The 23957-nt window shown below is 38.2% G+C and overlaps 1 protein-coding gene across 1 annotated transcript in view; it reads right to left on the minus strand.

The window, feature by feature from the left end:
- The window catches only part of ptch1 (patched 1), a 68497-nt gene that overhangs the window by 826 nt on the left and 43714 nt on the right, over positions 1–23957 (minus strand). The window contains exons 13-23 of the mRNA XM_077223318.1: positions 20980–21098; positions 18488–18974; positions 17929–18238; positions 16052–16194; positions 12414–12597; positions 10594–10874; positions 8546–8683; positions 8254–8396; positions 4282–4381; positions 2896–3186; positions 2264–2819 (exon numbers count right to left, since the gene is read on the minus strand). Coding sequence (XP_077079433.1) covers positions 2265–2819; positions 2896–3186; positions 4282–4381; positions 8254–8396; positions 8546–8683; positions 10594–10874; positions 12414–12597; positions 16052–16194; positions 17929–18238; positions 18488–18974; positions 20980–21098 — 2751 coding nt within the window. The 3' untranslated portion in view covers position 2264. The remainder of the gene's footprint in view (positions 1–2263; positions 2820–2895; positions 3187–4281; positions 4382–8253; positions 8397–8545; positions 8684–10593; positions 10875–12413; positions 12598–16051; positions 16195–17928; positions 18239–18487; positions 18975–20979; positions 21099–23957) is intronic.

Genomic DNA, 23957 nt, shown 5'->3' on the forward strand with positions numbered 1-23957 from the left:
AAAGCAGGGGGCAAAAACAGGTTTAATAGCAGTTAAATATTAATTCATAATAACAGATAAGATACCTGGTTAAGTCCACATAATTGAATCAGATAGAAAGGTGTAATTAGTAATCGGTTTTATTAGGACTGTCAATTAAATTTTCTAATTCTATTATAAACAATTATGTGCTAAATAAGTAATGCAATAAAAAAACGCATTTTGATATATGTAATTTAATTTCATAAAAAAAAAATGTTTAATGCTTTTTAAAAGGAGTCTCTTATGCTCAAGGCTACATCTATTTGATAAAAAATACAGTAAAACAGTAATATTGTGAAATATTATTACAATTTAAAATAACTTTTCTATTTGAATATGTTTTAAAATGTAATTTATTCCTGTGATCAAAGCTGAATTTTCAGCATCATCACTCTAGTCGTCAGTGTCACATGATCCGTCAGAAATCATTCTAATATGATGATTTGCTGCTTGAGAAACTTTTCTTATCGACATTATTCCCATGACGCTTTGCACCAATTATGGGTTTAACTTCCGTTAAACTGTAAACAATCCGTGAAAAGGCTCGCTTTATGAACGCAATACGTAAAAAAAAAAAAAAAGTCACAATGAAATAACATCAATTTACGCACCCTTACACCATCGAACATTAAAAGGAAATTTTAAAGTGTAAAAGCATCAACGAGGAACTTTCAACAGACCATGAATAACCCCAAAAGCACGATTCTTTCCACAGCAATAACGGACGGGTTAAATATTACTGTAGTAATATCTGTATATTATGTAACATAATGTTGCCTTAATCAAAAATTTTCATTAACTTCAGCATTATGTGATACTATTTCTAAGTCATTTCTGTCATTTTGACAGATTATAAATTGCATTTACCTGTGAAAACAAACCTGGAACGAGACGTGAGGATTTGAGGAGAAAACTTAATTCAAAACTTGAATTATTAATGGAATATATCGCAAATTAAATTCGGGAGAACAGACCACAAATGTGCAGTATATATGTTAATGTCCTTTTTTCATACTTTTACAGCGGATTGCAAAGGGAAAAAAGAAAATAATAATGAGGAATAGTAAGCAGCGACTGAACAGAGCTCTTGCCATAGATATTCTTGTTATAACATGTCACGTTAAAATACCAAGTGTAATGTTATTCTTATGATGTCTGAAATTAAATCATGAAGGAAAATTTACAGCTCATCCAGTCAAACTGATGGATAAGCTTTATTTGTAGGGTTTACTTAAAATTACTCGTTTCAGCCTTTTTGAATGGAAGTTCCCCAAACCGGTAATGCCACCCATAATTCAAAACGCAGTAAGCTCGTCAGGAATAAGGTGGATAATCATCAGTGTTGAAAACAGCTGTGATACTTAATATCAGCTCTAATCTGCTAAATACCACTATAAGCCAAGAAGATATTAAAATATAAACACTAACTGTAACACTTTACAACAAGGTTCCATTTGTTAACATTAGTTAACGATATTAGTAAACATGAACTAACGATGAAAAATACTTTGAAAGTATTTATTAATCTTAGTTAATGTTAATTTCAGCATTTACTAATACATTATTAAAATGAAAAGATGTATTAATCTTAGTTAATGTTAATTTCAGCATTTACTAATACATTATTAAAATGAAAAGATGTATCTTTATATTATTTAACGGACCGGAGCTAACATGAACTAACAACATGAACAATTGTATTTCTATTGACTAACATTAACAAAGATTAATAATTACTGTAATAAGCATATTTTTCATTGTTAGTGAATGCATTAATGGTAAATTATTGTAAAGTTTTACCAAATTAACATCATAGTTTTCTGTAAAGCTTCTTTTTAAAACAATGAGTATTTTGAAAAGCACTATACAAATAGAACTGACTTGACTTCATATTTTTGTGGAAGCCGTGATTCATTTTCTCAGGATTCTTTGATTAATAGAAAGCTTAAAGGAACAGTGTTTACACTACCGTTCAAAAGTTTGGTGTCAGTTAAATGAAAAAAAGCGAAAGAAGTTAATACTGTTATTAAGTAATACTGTTCTTTTGAGCTTTCTATTCATCCAAGAATCTTGAAAAAAATGTATCACGGTTATAATATAGTATTATATATGGATTTTAATTACATTTATTTTTAATTAATATAAAATGAAACCTTAATTTATTCATAGAGTGCATACAACTGCTGATTTGATGTGGACCGCTTTACTTGAATTCCGCCATATGAGAAGCTCCCCAACTAACCTCAGCTGGAGGGTCTTGTGTGGCAGACAATGGGAATGTCATATTCTAGATCCTGCAACTTCATGCCCTCCATTTTTGAGCTGTCGTTGCTCTCGTCAAACGGCACGTGAAGGTCGGAGAAGCGAGGGTCAGTGTAGACATCTTCTGAAGTGTGATAATTGTCATTGGAGGGGTGGGACGGGTAGGTAGGGCTCTGGCCGGGCATCCCCGAATGAACGGCGACCGTCACCGAGGCCGAGGCCGTCACCGTTGTGATGGGCTGACCATAGGCAGGGCCTGTGGACGGCTGGGAAGGGTGAGAGTAAGGGTTGTGGGAACGGGGGCGATGGACCCCTGAACGTTCCCGGTGGTTGGGGCCTGAACGGCCTCCTGGCTCAGTAGCGGTTTCAAAAGCATCCTTGCGTGGTCTGTGAGGGGGAGGCGGGTGTCCGCTCCCAAAATCCCTCTTAGGGTCCCTGCTACAGTATCGCTTTGACGACTGAGGTCCAGCATCCTGAGAACTGGGCAGATGGGTAGACCTGTAATGCCGCTGTGGTTGCTGCTGTCTAGAGTCATCCTGTGGAAAACATTGTAACAACGTTACTTCATTGTTTTTTATGTAAAATATATAGTGATATAAACACTCTACTCACTGAGTAAGAAGGACACATTGGCAATTCAACTTGACGACTGCCTTGTCGTCCCCCTGTGGCGATCTGCACATCTTCCCGTCTGGCTGATCGCCCCCTGTTGGGCTGGAGGTCATATTGCTGAAGCTCTTGGCTAATGCCAGACACAGTAGTGTTGGAACCGTATTCTGAGTCTGAGGAGTCTGAACCTGCTCCAGGGGTCGTGTGACTGGGCCGCATGGTGAAGTGGACCACCTGTGGGGGAGGCTCTGGAGACGGGGTGGGCAGCCGGCTTTGTCCGTCCACTGGAGTTACCTGAAAGTGTATTGGCCATGAAAATAAAAATCTGTGAAGTTGCTCCATCTAAAATTTCTGGATGTCCTGTGATATTTTAAAGATTTAACATCATCGCATAGTTTTGAATATTTACAGTGGCTCAGTTTAGCCACACTTAAAAAAGCTGATAACAGATAAATGGCAGATATTAAAATTCTAAGCTATTTTGTCTAAATAAATTTTAATTAAACAGTTAAACTACAATCGAGCATTTGTAATGATGCAAGTGAATTTGGCATCAAATCATTATAATGTACAGTATAAGAAAGATTACATTAAACACTGTTCAATTTTAAAAACACTCTTGTTTTAAAAACACTGTAAAGCCTGACATATGAAATAATAGAAAAATCTTCTTTTTTTTAAATGGAACAGTTTATTGAACTTTTAGACAAAATATAAAAAAATTAAATTGTAAATAAAAGTTTTTTTGTTCATATTTGATACATCCAGCTTTTAAGGCTCATATTGTTTGATAAAGAAAAATATGGAGCTCATCCTCAAGAAGTAAAAAACACCTCAATTTTATTCAGAGGCTCAAACTGAGCTAAAATATGCAATTTGGAGCAGTTGCTGATATTTATATGGCCAAAAAATGATTTTTTTAAAAAAAAAAAGAAAAAGAAAAAGATGCATGGATAATTAAGTAAACCTAAGTTCCTTCAGTCCCGTATATACTCATCTTGAAATATTACTTAAATTATTCTTAGGTTTAAAAATCTGTAAAGATTACACAGTAAAAAAACATGTATCATGACATGAAGTGGGATGCTTTTATAATTATACAAAAAGGCTTTTTACTTGCTAAAAACAAACAAACAAACAAACAAACAAACTATAAAATCAGACAACAGGACAAACTGTTGGGCTTGAAAATCTGCACATCAAATATGATAGAGTAGGTATTATAGGGTGTGAGCATTAGATGACAGCAAAAGTTATCTAAATGTCTAATATTGGTAACAAAATATTTTGGTCACTCTTTCAGAAAAAGCTAAAAAGAGCTCAATATGGCACTATATATGGTATGTGAAGGCTTTATGCAGGATAACTTAACAGGAGCAATCCTCTTACCTCAGGATAAGGACCAAAGTAGGACAATAAGACTGGGAGCAGCACCAGTCCATTCAGGACTCCTAATACTGTTAGGATGGCCAAAACAGCGAAGAAATACCTGTCAATACACAGCAAAAAAACACTGTAATCAGAATAAAAAAGGAACTTTGCTGCTATGATTTAAGCACAGAGCAAAAGTCACTCAGGCTCATTCTAACAAACAATCGCATACAAAAAGACTTTAGTCGGGTTTGGTTTTAAACAAAATTACCTTGTGCCAGAGAAAGTCTCCAAAGAGGTCTTTTAGAAAGCAGCACAGAGAAGCAGAGGACATAATTAGTTGGTTAATTCAAAAGGATGGAAAATAGGGAAGGGAAAAGAGAGAGGTTTTTCTTTTCTCTTTTTTCTAGGGGTGAGTGGAGTACAAGCAAACACAGGGAAAAGCAAAACGGGAAGGAATTTGGAGTACAGGCTTGCGAGAGAAGAGAGGCAAAGCACAAAGGGACAGGGGCCTCTCTCACTCTTTAAAAAAAGAACGCAGAAGCAAACAAATGAAGTGAACGGTATAGAATTTAAACAATTTAGTCTAGGAGGAAGAGACGAGAGGAAAGACTACAGGCCCCTTTTGCCTGGCCTCGAGCACATTCACTTTCCCTCTTTCTTTCTCTATCAGTCTTTCTATGCTAAGCCCCTGTGAAATTTCCCTGCCTTTTACAATCCCCTGCTCTAATTAAATCTCTAGAGTATCAGGTAAGACCCCCCAATCTCCTCGACAAATCCCTCCCTCCTGTCCTCCTTCGCTCTTTCTCTCTTCTTCATTATGGCCAGCTTTCCTTCCTTCGCTACTCCAGCAATGCATCAGTGTAAATTGCTGCGGCTCAAATTGCAGCAGCCATCTTTTACTTTAGAGAAATACTGTGATGAGGACACGCTTTAAAAAAAATATATATATTTTCTTTATAAGTTTTTTTTCCTTGTGGAAATGTTGAATTTTCTTGCTTATATATCCAGATAATGAAATTTCTGTTTAATAATCACCATTACAAAATGTATGCACTGAAATGAAGAAAAAAAATGTCATCAAACCATTTTCTTATTTTCCAGTAAATTATCTAAACCGACTAATTTATTTGAGAGAACTGTGAGAGAACAATGTCTCTTATCATAAAATAAATACTGAATATATACACACATCATAGATGACAGACAAATTATGAAATATGTATTTTAGTACAATTCACCCCTGGTTTTACAGACAAGGCTTAAGCCTAGTCCCAGACTAAAATGCATGTTTGAGCTGTTCTAACTAAAAGCAACTTGCACTGGCATATCTTAAAATATATCAGTGTCATTGTTATGTCTCAAGATGCACACCAGTAATGTTTTTTAAGGAACATTTATAAAAGCTACTTAAAATTACCTAATTCAACTAAGGCCTAATCCTGGCTTAATCTAAACCCTGTCTGTGGAACCAGGCCTTTATCTTCTTCACACACACAAATAATGTTAGATTGATAATTAAAAAATTAAAAAGATAAAATATAAAGAGATAAATAAACAAAGTAAATCAAATAAATATTATATAACTTATTTTCTCATTATAAATTTATCTTTTGTATACATTTATATATGGATATTTTTACTGGAAAACACATTTTTGCAGTGATAAAGGTACCGCATGGGCGAAATATGCATTTAAACCATACTTTATACTGGAATTAATATGTGAATGCATGTGTGGGAGAGACGGTGGGTAAATTAGCGAAGGCCTGCCAGCTGGTATGCAGCACAGCTGCACCTCAGACTAAACCCACAGACACATTTATAACTGATGCTGCTCTTGCTCGGCCTCCCCAGGTTTACAAGCGGATCCTCAGACTCAGACAATGTCCTGTTATGGCCGCACAAGGTGGAATTCTCACTAGAGAACCACAGACCTGGGTGTCTCACTAGGCACACTCACTTTATGTCATTTGGGAGGACTCGTAGGTCTGGTTCAAGGGAACAGCTACCATAGTGTTTAACCAAGCAGACGCCACTTGTTTGGGGAGAGAGTGGAGAGAGAAGCCATCCTGGGATTATTTAGGCTTATGTTTGAAACAAAAAAAAAAAAATTTTTGGATCTTTAGACTATGTCTGCATTTCATCAAGTAAGGCTCCTTGAATTGCACTTTTGGGTTTGCGTTTGGCTCTTGCTCTACCACACGAAAAGCAGAACTCACAAGCAGAGACATCAAACAGATCAATAGCTACAACTCAAAAGACATCATCTTGGTCGAACCGCTCGGAAAGTCACAGGCTCCAAACTAAATGTTCGTGTTGACGAGTGATTTAAGCCGGTGTGCTTTTCCACGAATGAGAGCGATTCCTTCAGACTGGCTGAAGCAACAAAAGAGATTTATGTTCTTCAACTTTGAACTCTTGAGACGTCGCGTGAAGTGTCCATGAACCAAGAGCGGTTCTCGAAAGCCACTTCTCCCAAGCGAAACCTCGCAGAGCAACACGTCCGATCTGTTTAGAATCAAAACATCAGCGGACCTGACGGAGCAAAGTCAGGGAAACATTTATTCCTGCAAGGCTATAAAAATACAGCCTGCGTTTTTTGTTTTTTTTCCATATCTTCGGAGGCCAGGGGGGTTTTGTTTGATGAAAAAACAGTAGTTGCGTTTCAATGGGAGCCCATGAGAGGGACTGGGGCCCAATGTGGTCTGCGGAGAGAGTGTGTGATTGCTCTGAACTTGTGTGTGTATTATTTTTCTGGCATGCTACTTTAGATCCAGAGTGATTTGAGGGTGGAGGGCTGTGGTGGTTTTCCAGTCCTCTAATAAGAATGAGCTACTGCAGACATTTGTTCTTTCCCTCCCATAGAAACAGCCGAGATACTTACCACTCAAACACTCATGACTCAGTTTGATATAAGTGTGATTTGAATTTCAGCACAATGATAGTCTCGATACCGCTCCAAGAAACAATAAATTAGCGTATCTGTTCGGACTCATCTGAGGACGGGAAGGACATAAAACATAAAGCAATTGCAAAGTTACTGATTTAGATCCTCTAAGTAGCAGTGTGTGTCACTCCTCATTTCCACTCCTTGACATGCTGCAAAATAACCCCCGGGCCCTCTCTGTGCTCAGCTTGTAAATGTCTTTGCAGGGCCGTAGAAAAAAAAAAAAAGATTACAGAAAACACAGGAGAGCATTAAGCTCTGTGAAGACAGACAGGAAAGATACGTGCTCATGTTGAACGTGAAGGGAGGTTGGTTAAAAATGAGAAGAGAGTTAGGAAAATATTTACACTGTGTCCTAACCAGGCGTGATGTGACAAAAGCGACAAGTGATAAAAGTGATCTTTTCTGTGTTAATCAGTTTCTGTCAAACCAGCTATGATGAGCAAAGAGCAGCATATTTTGTCATTTGGTTAGTTTCTATGTTTATACTTTAATATGTTGAGCCAGATAGCTATGCACTCACAGGATATTCATAGGACCACAATCATTCTCCTCATGAATATTAAATCATAACCAATGAGGTTTGTCATTGTGCGTCAAGCAGGTTCGGTTGAGCCTCTGTTTATGTTCGTTGATCAGTGTTTATATGTGAATAAAAGCCTAAATCAAATCTGTCAATCATAAAAAGCGATCAAATCTCTTCCGAAAATTTGGGCTAAACCGCTCAATTCATATGGATTACTTTTACGATCTCTTTATGAACTTTTTGAAGTGACAAAGTGGTAGTTGCCTGGACTCAATGGAGGGACAGAAATCTCTCAGATTTTATTTAAAATATCTTCATTTGTGTTTTTAAAGATGAATGAAAGTCTTACAAGTTTAAAACAACATAAGGATGAGTAAATTATGGCAATTTTTCATTTTTGGGTAAACTAATCCTTTACTCTGATTAACACAGCTATCCCATCTTAAAGTACATTAAATGTACTGCAATCTATGCGGCAGAAAGGGATTGAAAAATACAAGTCTGCAGTCTTTACCTGACTATGAAGTCGAACTCTGACCCTGCCAGCATCAAGACTCCTAACAGGGTGGAAAACGCTCCATCCAGCACTGGGGCAAACATGTGCTCAAGTGCTAGAACGGCTCGTTTGTTCCTGTCCCCGATGGCTGTGAGGAACGCCTGAGAAGAAAACATAACAAATATGATCGATATAAATCACCCAGACCAATAATAATAATGAGTGAACTAGCTATATATAGTCGCAATTGTGAGATAAAAAGATGCAATTACGAGAAATATTCACAATTATGACTAGCACATGAACTCACTAGTGCCACGTGGACGGTAAACTCCACACCGATGCCAACAGAAGCGATGAGGATGACGACGGGCACAGCGCTGAGCTTGATGCCGATCAATCCCATCATGCCAAACAGCTCCACCGTCATCAAAGACAACACCAACACCTGTTGGAGAGGACCGGCAAACATTAATCCGTCATCCAAGTTCTTTCTGAAAACACAAGGAGCCATACTTTACATAGATTAAAGTAAAGTACGGCTCGGGTTAGATGGGTCAGCTTAGATAAAGCGCTGTGGAATGTGGGAAAATATCTGCTCTTCAGACGGGCTCTTTTGCGACGCTTTCATATGGAGCTGAACTCAGGCTATGAACTGGTAAAGTAAATGCCATAATCAGCTGATGAGTCTTGGGTTACTTGGGGGCCTAGCTGCCTTTGAAGAGGGATGAAGAGGAGAGAAAGAGGGCCAACGGAGGGGAGTTTGGGGTCTGGGAGGGCTGGCAAATGAAAGGGAGGGGGCTCGAGCGTTGCGGAAGTGGGGAGGTATGGAGTTTAAGCGGGCCGCTGGTGGTCTGGGACAAAAGCGCAATGGTTAAAGGTGAAGCAGGGCTATAACTTTCCCTTTCAAGTGTCCAGTAAAGCAAAAGGATGAAGCCACTATCCTGTCAGACAGAGTTGGATCAGTCAGATGGCTTAAACACTGCCCCTAATAAAACAGAAACCATCAAAAAGTGGCTGACAGAGTGTGGGAAAGAAAGTTAGGCCTCACGAATGATATAAATGTTATATATGCGCACATTTCAGCTGGAACAGCAGGTCTTTTTTTTATATGTGGAGTGATATAGTTGCTGTGGTAACCTCTCATTTCCCCATTTATTTTAGAAAATGGTCTCAAAAAGCCTCATGTAGACTAAACAAACTGGCTCTGACAGTAAAAGATAAACACAAAGCGCAGGGCTGTAAAAACACGGCTTCTCTTCAGCTATTCCTGCCTGCCCTCCCCTGTCTTGCTCTAAATTGTGCACATTTAATTACTTCCAAACCTCTTGTACATCACAGTCCTTCACAGAATATTGAGGAGGACATTGTGAAAGCTTGTTTCCACCTCAGAGTAAAAAATATGTATTAAATGTAATTGTAAGAAACTTGTTTAATGACACATGAACTAAAGCGGCAATTGAAAAATGTACTATTGTATAAAATGTAATGTTTTAAGACAACTAGTAGAAATATGGGCAATTAGTGTTTTAAAGGGGATATTATGAAAATAGTTGCAGTTTTGAAATATAAAGGTGCAGTTATGAGATATAAATGTGGTTGTGAGGAATAGTCACAATTTCAATAAATAAAACATTAACTATAAAGTTGCTACTAAGTTGTATTTTGTGAGGAAAAAAACTGAGTAAATAGATATTAACAGATGATGAAGTTTAGTGAAGGAGTGAGAATATGAAGAATTAAAAAAAATTAGCATTATTTGAACCCTATGATGCATGTCCTGTTGAATAACCGAAACAAATATTTTAATAGTTTAATGCTTTTTACTCCAAAACAGGACTATAATATTTCAAAAGTTTGACTTTTGAGAGAGTAACACAATGAAATAAAAATCATAGATAAATAAAAAAAAGCATAGATATACAGTATTTTTTTGTTATCTATCTATCATATATATATATATATATATATATCACCACTTAAGACCTGCTTATACCAAGTCCAGTGTAACTAATTGCTACGAAAGTATATTATTATATAACAATATTTTTTATAGATTTGTGCCAAAACTACCTACACCTAGTCTGACGTCTCTAAAAAAATGTTTGGATACATGAATTCATTTTTTCAGCATGTGAACAATTAAAAAAAATGACCTAGCCTCCAAATGAAAAAATAACAACAGATAATTGCAGGGGATATTTCAGATCATGAAGGAGTTCATAGAAATGTTCCGTTTCATGCCAAAAATTCAGACTTGGTTTGTACAAGCCTTGAATGTACATACACAGATAGAGCCAAGTCTGTGATGAATGTGCGTGTACACAAAACCCTGACACATCATAAGGAGAAACTCACTATGATTCCCGCAGTCCAGGGGTTGAGCAGGAAGACGGCGCACACTAGAAAGGTGCAGGCCAGCACGACGCTGATGGACAGCAGGAGCCAGTGACGCAGGCCTACGTACTGCTCCCAGAAGAGGAAGGGGTAGCCATTGGGGTAGCTGGGCAGGCCCTGGCGGCTGTAGTTGCTGCAGATGGCACGTACACTCTCGATGGCCTCCACAAACTGTGGCGTCTCACGAAGCCCGTTGAGGTAGAAGGGAAACTGTGCATATTCGATGGGCTCAGCAGCCGGAACTGCAGACAAAGACGTCCATACAAATTAGATAATTATTAGTAAATTTTACTTTTACAACAAGCCACATGACCTGTCACTCTTTGAGAGTCGTAGTTAGCATAAAGGGCGTCTAGCATTCTCAAAGTGACAGACTGCACCTATTAAACATGTCGATTTCTTTTTCCACCCTAGGAGGAAAAGAGCGCTAAATTACCAGCTATCAAATCTCGACATGCAGCCGAGTGTCAATCCTGACGATGATCTGCTGTAATTATGTTGTCAAAAATCTGCACTGAAATATCCCACCGCTCCTCTCTGGAACGAACACACACACGCTGACGACCATCAAACGTTTTAGTATTGCCAAATTCATGCTGACAGTTATCACCTGTCATCAAAGCTTGTGTGCACTGCAGGGCTTTCAGCAGCAGGCCTGGAATGAGTCATCACTCTGGCTACTGGACTTGGATAAGCGGCAGTCTTAAAACCACAAATAAAATCAGAAGAATGTGACCCAGAATGACTAGCGCTCCAGAGGTGTGTGTGAGAGCATCTGTGAAGGCCGTGTGGGTGGAAGGGAGGGAATATCTGAGTGTGTGTGTTCCAGTGCCTGAAGGGGTCAGGCAGGACCACTTGCTAAACATGCTTTTGCCCCGTTATAATCTCAACTATAAATTTCCATCAGGACGGGAGTTGGACGTCTGCCAGCCTGCTGTGGGGGCTCAGACTCGGAGAGGCCATTTCAGCTTGTTATCCAGTCACAATTTCCCCGAGCACCCACTGTGTACTGCACACACACAATGTACACAAGCTAGCGCAGCCCAGTGCTGCTGTTAACTTTAAAAATACGACTAAACCCACTTCTGCTGTCTGAACTTCACAAAATGATACACAAGTCATTTAGTTTTGGAAAAGCTCAGTTGACCATTATTAACCAAACGTAAAAACGTAACAGAATACAATTAATCATACTCCTAGTCTTAATATGAACATGTTTCAAATTTATTGATTTATTTTAAACATGCACTGATGAATGGTTTCTAATTTTTTTTATAAATGAATCAAATTAATATAAAATAATCAATCAGAAACAACTCATCACCTCATGTGATGAGTTACAACCCTGCAAAAGATAAATATGTCGAGTCCTAAAAAATTTTTTTTATTATCCTGTTTTTACTATCAAATAGGTAAAATGTGTTGCAAATGCTATTTCATGTTGACGTTTAACATTTAACACAAAAATGTATATCCTATCAAATAAGACCTGAATAAAGGAAAATCCCCAAAATGACAGCAGGTTTATTCACGGGTTTAAGATGTCTAAACTTCCAAACCACTAATGTAAACTAAGCATAACCCAACCACGTAATGCATTAATGCCATCTTCTGCTGCTTGGGATGAAATTATTGTGCTCACAAAGCATAGGCGCTGAGGATAACAGGATAAGATCAACAAAATTCAGCATATTAAAATGCTGAAAATAAAATTTGGTTACATCGACTCGTTGTATTGTTTCTGGCCCTTGGACTGGTGATAAATGAATCAAAGTACTCACTGTTGAGTCTGCTGACAGGAATGGAGTCTGTCCTGTCATGGAGCCACTCAGGTGGGTGTGGACGGATGTTGGCCTGGGATGCGGCGTAGGCAACCGGGTCATTGCTCACCCAGGCAGATAAATAAATATAGAAGGCGTTTGGGTTGATAATTCCATCGGCACCCACCAACCGCTGTCTGGTTAGCTGGTGATTTGAAAAAAAGAATATGTAAAATTAGAATCTGTTCAACACAGTTTGTCTGCTAACTTTAACTATTTCTAGAAATAGCAGATACACCAATGCATGCACTACATAATCGAGCATTGTGATCACAATGCCCACCAGCACTGCAGCAATCTCTGCTTCTCGCCTAGCAACCTCCAGTGAAGGCAAAGTCATTACGGCATCACACTCAATGCCATCCGTGCTTCTCAAGAAAATAAATCTACAGTTTCCCAGCCAGGAGTTGGGGGTCAGTGTGTACTAGAGTGTGTGTGTGTGTATGGGAGGGGGTCAGGCTGTGTGGTAGAAATGAGAGCGAGTGAGAGAAAAATTGCTTGAGTTAGTGTAACAATAAAAAAATTGGCCTGAGTCCCTGAGCGGGTCTGTGTGCAGTTAACCTTGCTGTTAACACTGGAGGAAATGCCACCCAGCAAATGGAGGAGAGCTATAAAAATAACACAGCATCTGTACAAATTTTGCAAACACTTGCTTCTCCTGATCCCTGCCGTAAAGGCAAAAATAGGGTTTTTGATAGGACAATGACCTAAAATCCTGCTCAACACAAGTAAAAATTAAAACCAAGTGAGAAAAAAAAAATAATTTTTCTGTCTGAAAGGAATAAAAAAATCTGGAGATTAAATACCAATTAAATTAAATGCGATTTTTTTTCTTGTTTAAAAAAAATAAAAAACTGTAAAAAAAATTAATAAAAAATAATCGTACCATTCTCCACCCACAGTTTTGCGCGCACTTTCACCGCGGTTCATCTTACAACTGACGACGCATTTATAATATGGTTTGATGTTATAAATAATTATAACAAAGCGTAAAACAGACAGACAGAGTTTGGCTAATGTACATTTCTGTCGATGGATACGCATTCTGGCTTCCCAATACGTTACAACAGCGATGATCAAAAACACATGGACAAAACAGTCACTCTTTATAAACCTTGTTCGACGCGAGTGCCGCAGGCTCTAATATGATCAGTCATTCATGCCGTCAAACCTGTGCGCCGCACCGGACTCGTGTCTCACGGAGGAGCTACGGGAGCATAAAAGGAGGAGCGACGACAGTAGAGGGTGAGAGAGGACCAGGTGTGCATGGCATGGTTTGGTTATTGATTAACCTCGTTACAATGATATTATATTTATGTAGATTTTTTTTCATTTGCATTGTTCTTGCATTCCATGTAAAAAGTCTGGCGAGTATAATAAAAAAAATTACTAGACAATAGTGCCTCGAGCCTCATCGAACCTCAATGGTGACTCAGTGTGTCCGTAGAGGGTAGTAATTAATAGTAATCACAAAGATGAGGGGGAAAATGTTTAACTAAAAAAAGAAATTCTAAAATTAAAATAGCAGATGAGTAAGAATTTCTTACTCATAAAATTTCAATTTAATAAAACAAATATATAAAATAGAAAGTTTATCATTTAATAAAACAAATATATAAAATAGAAAGTTAATCATTTTGTATTGATTTTGTGTTTAATGTATTTTAAAATGAATAATATATATAATATAATAAAAAAATTAATAATAAATTTACTATCAGATGAAGAAAAAAATGGAAGTCCTCAAGGAAAAAGTAGTACAAGTTTTAAGGTGACCAAGAGACAGGCAGCATGTGATTCCCACCTCTGTATACACTGAAAGGGGACATGGCAGCACTTCCAAGAGAAGGGAATAAGCGAGAGGCGGGAGAGAAAAAAAGCGGACCTGGATTCCAAAGATCTGGATTGCATTAAGCAGCAGGATGCGCAACAACTGTATGTCTTCAAGCTGTCAAGGGGAAGCACACAGTGCAAAGCTGGCGACCTCCTGGCCCACTGCCGCCCCTCTTCCCTCACAGGCAGAGGAAATGACATCACAGGGCCGCACACCAACACAGATCGGCTGGCTTTTCTTTCCCATTTAGCTGGCAATTGTTCAGCACAATAATGACCACTTGAAAACAACACAAATGCAAATCAATTCTGGTCTTATGTGTGCATTGCCAATTACCTGACAAGACCACAAACTCTCAAACACACACACACTCTTTCTTGCCGCCATCCGCTCCACACCTCCCACCCTCTAGTCCCTCTGGCATATGGTATGCCTTGTATTTTTCATATTTTTGCTCTCCTCTTGCCTGACATTTCATGCTGGGTAGCAACTGGAAACTGTTAATGTGTTAACCTGTTATGTTTTTGTGTGTGTGTGTGTGTGTGTGCATGCGTGCAGTGGTTTCTTTCTTGACAAGGCCCCTCTGAAGAGTCCTGAAAAGGTTGTATAGGCTGAGCTTTAGGCCTGCAGCAAGAAACTGGAACAAATGGTTTAAATGAAGACTTAATTGCTTTTTCAGAGGCAAGTTGTGGCCCCATCGAGAGCTTTAAATTCCTGTGCTTGGTAAAGCAATCAGAGAGAGAAAGAGAGAAAGAGAATGAGGAAAGATACAGACGAACATCCAGGTGTGGTTCCTATGCGTGGTTATAAACCTTGACACTGATGCTAAAGACATATCTGGCCAAGCACCCCTCCGTCATCTCGAGAATTACACACAACCAGAGATTCACATAAACATGGTGATCATGTCAACCAGGAAGTAACAGAAAAGGCCATGCCCCTGTACTGTATCAATATACTTCGGGGGGAAAAATAGAGATGGGCATGACAAATGTTTAATAGTAAATAATAATTATAATACAATATATTATTATTATAATCAACAATAATTTCTGAATTTATATAAATAAAACATTAATAATAAATATTAGAAATCTTATATTACACAATAAGTCAAGATTATTATTAAAACTAATAAGAAAGATAGATAGATAGATAGATAGATAGATAGATAGATAGATAGATAGATAGATAGATAGATAGATGATGGCAGTAGTTTAAAATGAGATGCCAATGGGTGTGTGTAATCACATACAATGTAATTGGCCTTTCTATAGATAGATAAATAGATTGACATTTGATATATGACATAATAATAAAGTCATAAAAATTATACATAATATTAGGCTACTGCCAAGAACAATATTTTTTTTCTCAAAGAGTTCAGCATGGTGCTAGTAATATTTTTTTTTTTAAACATTCAGTAATGAAAAAAAAAAAAAAAAAAAAAATGTCACCAAGCCCGCTTATTTAAAAAGCCAATAAACTAAAGAAGTTAATTAGTTTAGGTTGTGAAGTTTATTAGTTCATTTATGTTGTGACATTTATTGGGCGACCTGCATAGTATGTTTCTTAGTAAATAAACAATGATGTGCTCAAAGAGTGGATACTCTGGATATAGGAGAAAGTTTATTTGTGGATAAACCACCTCAGCTCCATCATCTCTCTGCGAATCATGGGATTCAATCTATGAAAACTGGAGTTGCATTGAGATGTATCTGATCTTACTCAAGTTAGGTGGACTCAAGTGTAGTTCATTTCTTACCAGGTTGATGTTTACTGGCTTTTCCCTGCGGCCGGTCTGCACCAGGAGTTTGTAGGCCAGGATACCATCGTCAGAACCGTTCCTGTAGTTCCCCTGAGTGATCCTACCGGCCTGCCAGTCCTTATCGAATGCCTCCTGCACACCTGCCAGGACACACACACACACATTATTTTGTGGATCCTGTTCAATAGGTTATACATAAATCATGTTAACCTCTCCTCTCAGTCATCCCTCAACCCCGTGTTCTCTCTCTCCCCTCAACGCCAGTGGTCCGTTTCTACGGCACATTGTTTTCTCTCTCCCTCACCTCACTGTCTGGGACCAATTTGTCGAGCCATTTCAAACCACAATATTAAAGACAGCTCTCTCCACCCTCTCTGGAGCGACCTTTACTGAAGCCTATACGCACATACATACACCAAAGTAAACGCACACATAGAGACACAGCCTCTGCACCGAACAAAATTGTGTTCTAATGAGACCGCTGAAAGGATTAAACAAAAGAAAGTAAATGAAAAACACCAATGATGTTTGAGGTTCTGGTTGGCCGAGCTGACAGCGACAAAGCAAGTCTGTACATGCCACCCAAACTCTGTCTGGACAGAAGTTGTTTGGAAACAGGTACGGCTTTTAAAAAAGGAGCTATGAGACAGAAAGTGGGCAAAACAAGGTTTTCTTTTGAATTTGACCCGTCTGGGATTAGATACGGCATTCCGAGCACTCGACACATGGATTTCGTGGAAAGAAGCCACTGTAGAGAAAGCCACAAGGAGAAAGCTATTGCAGGGACATGCCCTTTATCTCCTAATCTTCTTGTCTTGTTTTTTTCACTATCACCTTCACTGCATTTTTTGTACCCCTCCCCTCCACTCCCTGACTTTTTATGTCTTTTCCTTTGTTTACAATTTTGCTCTGTTTTAATCTCTCAATTTAAATCGCATTCTCGGATCATAATCCGTCTTAAGAAATTAAATGTGTTACAGATTTGGAGGTTTAACAGCGTGATTGATGTTTGTGAGAAAGAGATGATCTGATGATGGTAAAATTGAGGTAAAACTCATCTCCAACAAAGCAAGGCACTGTCTGGAAACCAAGACAGTCTCTAAAAATGAAGCAGTTTGTGAAACTCAAATGGTTTTTTGAGAAAATAAAATTGTTTATAGGCAAATGGAATGTTGGGAGATTTTTAAAAATACTCTACCATTCAAATGTTTGGGGTCGGTAAAAATTTTTTTTTATGTATCTGAAAGAAGTCACATTTGCTCACGAAGGCTGCACTATTATGAAATATTATTACAATTTACAAGAACTGTTTTCCATTTTAATTTATTTTATTCCCGTGATGGCAAATCTACATTTTCATTCTTTTTGGCTAGAAATCATTTTAAATGTTGTTTTGATGCTCATTTCTTTTTTATCATCAATACAAATGAAAACAGTTCAATCCATGATACAATATTTCAGGATTCTTTGATGAATAGAAAGTTCAAAAGGATTTATTTGAAATAGAAATCCTTTGTAATATTATACATGTCTTTAATGTCTCTTTTGATCATTTTAATATTAATGTACTTTGGTGAATAAGAGTATTCAATTATTTTTCAACTTTTGCCCAAACTTTTGAATGGGAGTGTACATCCAACAAAATGTATTGAGGTGTATGCTAAAAAAAAAACAACAAAAAAAACAAGAAAATGCTTTTGTTTGTCATTTTGCTTATCAGTCAGATGATCTCTTCCAGTCTAAATGGGCAGTTCTGGATCAGAATGAGTTGCAATGTGCAATATGACCAGACTTTTTGCAGTTTAGTTAAACGTTTGGCCTTTACCAATGGTCTCTTACACAAGACTGATCGATTACACATCTGAGTGTATTACCTTGCAGCCAGTCTCTGAAGTAATGCAGCCACATGCGTGGGAGCTGGCTGTTCTCCTCCCGCAGGACGTACTTCACAGTGCCGAAGCGTTGGTGCAGCTCATAGAGCTGAGGCTGGATCTGTGCGTAGTCCGCTCTCTGGGTCACCACATACATGTTGTAGAAGGAAAAGTAGCGGAATTGGGCACGGATGAAGTCGTATTCGCCCGTCTCCCTAGGCACAATGTCAGTCAGCTCTAAACCGTCCCGGACGCAGGTTGTGCCATACAGACTGACCCCAAGCAATGCCAAGAAGAGCAAAATTACCACCACCTGATAGGAAACACACACAAAAAAAGAGATATGAGTCAGAGTTTGGCTATATCTGAAGCTACTGCTGTTTTAGTGTCTTATGACGAAGTTCTGCCCTGTTTGAGGTGTTTGTGGTTTTCAGAAGGCCCTGACTCACAAAATAACACTCACAAAACTTAACTCCAGGAGATTAGCTCATTGCTGGCAACTCTAATCCCACTTCTAATCAGATGATGTGTACGGTGGGGGAAAAAAGCATTTTACCCTCACCTTTGTTGTAGGCTGCAGCAAAAACGGTGCATAATGATTCTCAGCAAATGATGCAAACGTCCATCGAGAACACGGCGGTTCCAGACAGCGTAAACTCGACTCCCCTAACTGAGATAGTAAGTCTCGTGTGGAGCTAGCGCCATCAGGACTTTGGCACGATGCTGTATCAGAGGGCGCTCCTGGCCCTGCGCTGCTGTTGTTGCGGTTGTTGTTGTTGCGGTTGGGGTTGGGATTGGCATTGGCATTGGGATTGGGGGCGAAGGGTTGGACGGAGATGTGAGAATGTGGCTCTGCCGTGGTGTAGTAGGCCTGTGTTCTGGGGTCGTACTCTGTGCGCAGCTGTACGGTGGACTGCATGGTGATTTGGGTGTGCTGGGCGAAGCTGTGGCTGCTGTAGGAGGGCGGAGGGCAGTAGCGGCTCGAGTCAGCGGAGGAGTCGGCGTACGCTGCCTGCGGCTCCAAATGGATCACCCGGTTAGCACAAGGGCTAAAGGAGAGAGAGAGAGAGAATGAGAGCATTTCAGTAACACAAAAGCACCATGTAACGGTAGATTCTGTGTGGAATTTCCTGCAATATCAATTTATATCACAACAACACAGGAAATGATACAGAAGAGCTGGATAATGTCGGCATGTATAGACTAACATTCACCACAAAGGAAGTTCAAAAAGGTAGGGATCTTAATCATTCTTACTTCTAAGTTAACTCGATTGGTCCAAATTGTAAGTCAGCATCATTCTTATCCTTAATGAAGAATCCAAACCCATAATGCCAGCTACAAGCTCAGTTATGCTGTCCCAATTTTCCTACTTTTACTATGCACAAAAAAAAACTCTTTTTGTGATGAAAAAGTAGATAATTTTAAGTGTGTAGCTGAAAATTAGGCAAGTTGTGGGATATACTATTACATAATCATTGCGTCTTTAATGGGCCGGACTATTGCATAGTTTCGTGCATCCTGTCACCATAAACTGCCCTGTCATTTTATCACAGTTAACATCATCTTATACATACTGCATATTTCAGTTTATTTAATTTACGCTACTCAATCCGGGTACCTTTGGAATACTCATTTTAACATTCGGGACACACTCATTCTACTACTCCCAGGATGGTTGACTGAGCGAGAGAGATTCATTCAATAAAGATAAACATCAATAAATGCATACAAAATTGGATTATTTTACCCAACATTTGCATACGCTGTTTTTTCTATTATTATTAGAATATAATACTATTAATTTAACAACATGCTAACATCAAATTACTGAAATCAATTGAAAGTTGAGTGTCCTGTGTAGAGAGCAATTTGTGGCAAGTCGCTGCCTATCTAGCATGCTCCAAATCAATTACTTACAAAGGTTCATGACAGTTAGTATGCTGGCTTAGAAGGCAAATGAAGTTAACAAGGTTTTGTAAAAGAGCTTGTATCTTCTCCATGATTTTCTATATGAATGGAGAGTACGCGAGTGAGCTTGTGAAAGTCCTTCATATGTGGCACCTCATTACTCTTGAGCACTCATGCAAATGCATGTAAACACAACCGCAATCAGCTTTCCAGTCGAGAGCAGTTAAAGCCGAGAAGCGAGTGAGTGCTGGTGACTAGAAAGCAAGCGTTTCAACCATGGTGAAAGTTTAGGCATCAGGTTTAATTTCCTGCAGGAGTTTGGGGGCATGACTACGAAGGTAAAGTATGTGCCTATCGCTGACTTGCTTTCTCGCTCTCATCAGACACCAAGAATGTTGCAGAAAGCAGGAGAGGCAACAGCATGTCTTATTTAAAGGCCCGGGGCCACAGACAGAGATAAACATCAACACACGCACATATGCACACAAAGTATAGATGTTAGGACAGGTTGACGCTTAATTGTGCGGTTTTATACTTCACTCAGTGTCATAAGTCATTGAATATTTTATCTGAATTTATTCACCATATCTGATGTGTGGGTCGCTGAATGTTTATATGAGAATTAAAGCCTAAATGAAATCTGTTCATCATAAAAAGTGATTGTGTGTCTTCAGAAATTTTGGACTAAACCACTCAATTCATATGCGTTAGATTTACGATATCTTTATGAACCTTTTGAAGCATCAGCGTGATCGTTGAGAAGACTGTCAGTCGAGGGATTATGTTTCAAAGATGCACGAAAGTCTTACGGGTTTGGAACAACATGAAAGTAAATGATGACAATATGAATTTTTGGGTGAACTAACCCTTTAAGGTCATCATGAGAACAAAAATGTTTATATATAGACCAAAAACTGAAATATTTTTTGTGTATGTTTACTTGGGGACAAAACCCCAGAAGTTAGCTAACCCTATTTGGGGAAATCCTTCAAATAAAAATTGCTTAAATTATGTTTTTCTCCTAAAATGCAAAAGTTTTTTTTTTCCATTCAGGGTAGATTAAAATGAGTATTAAATATAATTAGTTTTGAAAACAGCAGTTTATGATGAGTCTTCCTTTAGCCAGATAAATGTGTTCACTACCTGACAAAGCAGCAGAAAATGTCAAAGCGGCGGTCCTCTCGGCGGTACAGGTCCATGCTGAGGATGGCAGGAAAGATCAGCAGCACCATAGCGAAATTAAACACCACGACCACTGCCGCCTGAGAGCAAAGAGAAGTTGCTATTAAGCACATATTCACACTCGTACAAAATATTCACATACAGCAACACCCGCACATCTGCAGAGGGTCTATGCCAAAACCACAATGATCCCAACAAAATCAAATTTAAGACAATTATCCTCTTCAGAACAGATGAATGACAAACAAATAAATTAAAAAAACACAACCATTGCCATTCCAAAACTGAATTTGGGCTCATCCATCTTGAGTGAAACCCACTTAAATTTCTAAATGTAAATCACATTGCTATCGGACTCATAATTCAATAAACACACTCCCATATGAAGAACTGACTATGAATTAAAAACTGAAGTGGTTTTTTATCCAAACCCAGAAAAAAGATTTTCTCAGTGTTCAGCTAGATGTGGCTCTTCTGACCTTGGGAAACAGCCACTTTCTTTCAGAGCCAATAAATATATCACACGGTTACTAAAAAGACTCCACTGGGCCAAGAGCTCCTTACCAGTGTGGGGAGACGAGCGAGTGATTTTGAAACATTTAATCCAGATTAATTCGGTTGAAGCTTACAGAATAACTAGTGTGAGAAGAGAGTGGATGAAGAAAAGCGACATGACAATGAGAGTAACCGAGATAGAGAGAGAAAGAGAGAGAGAGCGAGAGAGAGAGAGAGAGAGCAGATCGAAGCATGCCTGGCCTAGTTAGGATGTTTTTTTTTTATGGGTGGAGGTTGGAGCCATGTCAGACTGGCAGACCACCCAGTGAGCAACTCAGCCTGACAGAGCCAAGACACAAGAAGACAGAGAGACTCATGGATACAAAATACATTGACTCCAAAAAGTATTTGGACACACTTGTCACTGCATTACAAAACAAAATATCAAATCTTTTATCCCTAAAAAAGAACAGTGAGAGAATGAAAGAGTGTGCGTGAGTGATTCTAGAGTGAGATCTGTTAGGCTCGACATGTGTGGCCGCTTTTAAGCGGTCAAAGAAACAGATAAAAAGACAGAAAGTGAAGGAGGTGCCGAAGGAGCAGTGCTAAACAGAGGCAGAAGAATTAAAACAGAGAAATAATGTTTAAATTCAACATGAAGTGGTAATTGCAGCAACCCATCATTTATGTAATGTTATTACACAAAAATACATGTTGTTAAAGTAAATGTGGCAATTTATATTTCAATGGGGAATAAATAAAGACAACCCTTTTTCCCTCTGGAATAATGTGAACCAGTGATTTGTTAAAACTTGGAATGTACTCAGTAAGGCTGCATTTATTTGATCAAAAATACAGTAAAAAAAACAGTTAAATTGTGAAATATTATTACAATTTACAACAACTGTTTTCTATTTTAATATATATATCAATAAGTAATTTATTAAAGCTGAATTTTCAGCAGTCATTACTCCAGTCTTTAGAGTTACATGATCCTTCAGAAATCAATACGATTTGATGCTCAAAACATGTATTATTATCAATGCAGTTGTGTTGCTTAGTATTTTTTATTGAAACAGTTTATTTATTTTATGAATATAAAGTTCAAAGGTAAAGCATTTATTTGAAAGAGAAATCTGTTGTAAGATTATAATTTTTTACTGTCAATTTATATAAATTTAATGAATCCTCGCTGAATAAAAGTATTAATTTCTTGTTAAAAAGAAATCTTACTGACCCCAAATCTTTTGAATAGTAGTATACAGTATATTAGTCAATTAGGTAAATTTTGAGTTTATATTGACTTTAAAGACATATTTCAGAAAGGGACATGAGCGTTTGATTGGACAAAAATCTGTGTAGTGCAGGATGAGTAATAAATATTTTTGAATTTTCCCAGAATAGAAAGCCCGCAAATTGGTATGTAAGTGTATAAAATGTTCATAGGGCAAAGATTATCTATAAGCTTGAGATGCATATGGCAGAATCCAGCATAAAACAAAAAACGACATTTTTTAGTAAGTTTAAGGCATTTTCCCCAAAGTGGATAAGTTGAAACAAAACATTAGACAAAAGTTAAAGTAAACACATTTGGACAAACGATCAAGTAAACACACTACAGCTGAAAAGAGACTGTTATGGCAGGAAATAACATGTTTGCAAAAGCAGTATCTCTTAGCCGTGAGTGTGTGTGTGTTCACAGCGGTTTTGAAGATGAGTGTTTTCAGGCACCGTTGAACAGGTGCCAGTTGGAGTGCGCTACAGTGAAAAACAGCTTGTGTGTCTGACAGATGTGTGTGAGACATCAATCCACACATCCTAATACTAGATCTACAGCACCGAATGAGTGCGTGTGTGCGATTTGAGGCGTGAGCCACGTGTGGTCGGCAGTGTAACCCCGCACATCATATTCTAAAAATATGCAATCATCAAACAGACACAAACACAATATGAGACTTCACATTGTCTACAGATATATACAGAAATGGTATATTTCTGATTTAGGATCAAAGGATCCCAAAATGGGGGAGGCTGTCTGTAGGGTTTAGGCTGAGATTTGTGTGAGCGTGTTTGTTAAACAGAACAAGGCATCAGTGTGTAAATCTCTGTGTCTGTCTCTGTGCAGCTGTGCAGTTTATGTGGATGATGGCGAGGTTACTTCACCTAAAGTTCAAAGGTTAAGCAGCTCAAGCCCTGAATAAGTGCGAGTTTCATGTGAGGGCGATGAGGCTTCAGACATCCAATGGGGAAAATATTTCAATTGAATTTAGTAAGACTGATTAAGTAGGTTCAAACGTAGGTAGTTTCAGATTTCATATAGGCCATTTAAAAGGATATTTCACCCAAAAATAAACTCTTGTCATTTTTTAAGAGTTACTTTTTTCAGTAAATCAACCATTCAATCACAATGAATGGGGACTGGAGCTTTTAATCTTCAAAAAGGA

This window comes from Siphateles boraxobius, unplaced genomic scaffold (assembly GCF_051911475.1).
Source record: "Siphateles boraxobius isolate OS27281-9 unplaced genomic scaffold, OSU_SipBor_1 9, whole genome shotgun sequence".
NCBI classification, from domain to species: Eukaryota; Metazoa; Chordata; class Actinopteri; order Cypriniformes; family Leuciscidae; genus Siphateles; species Siphateles boraxobius.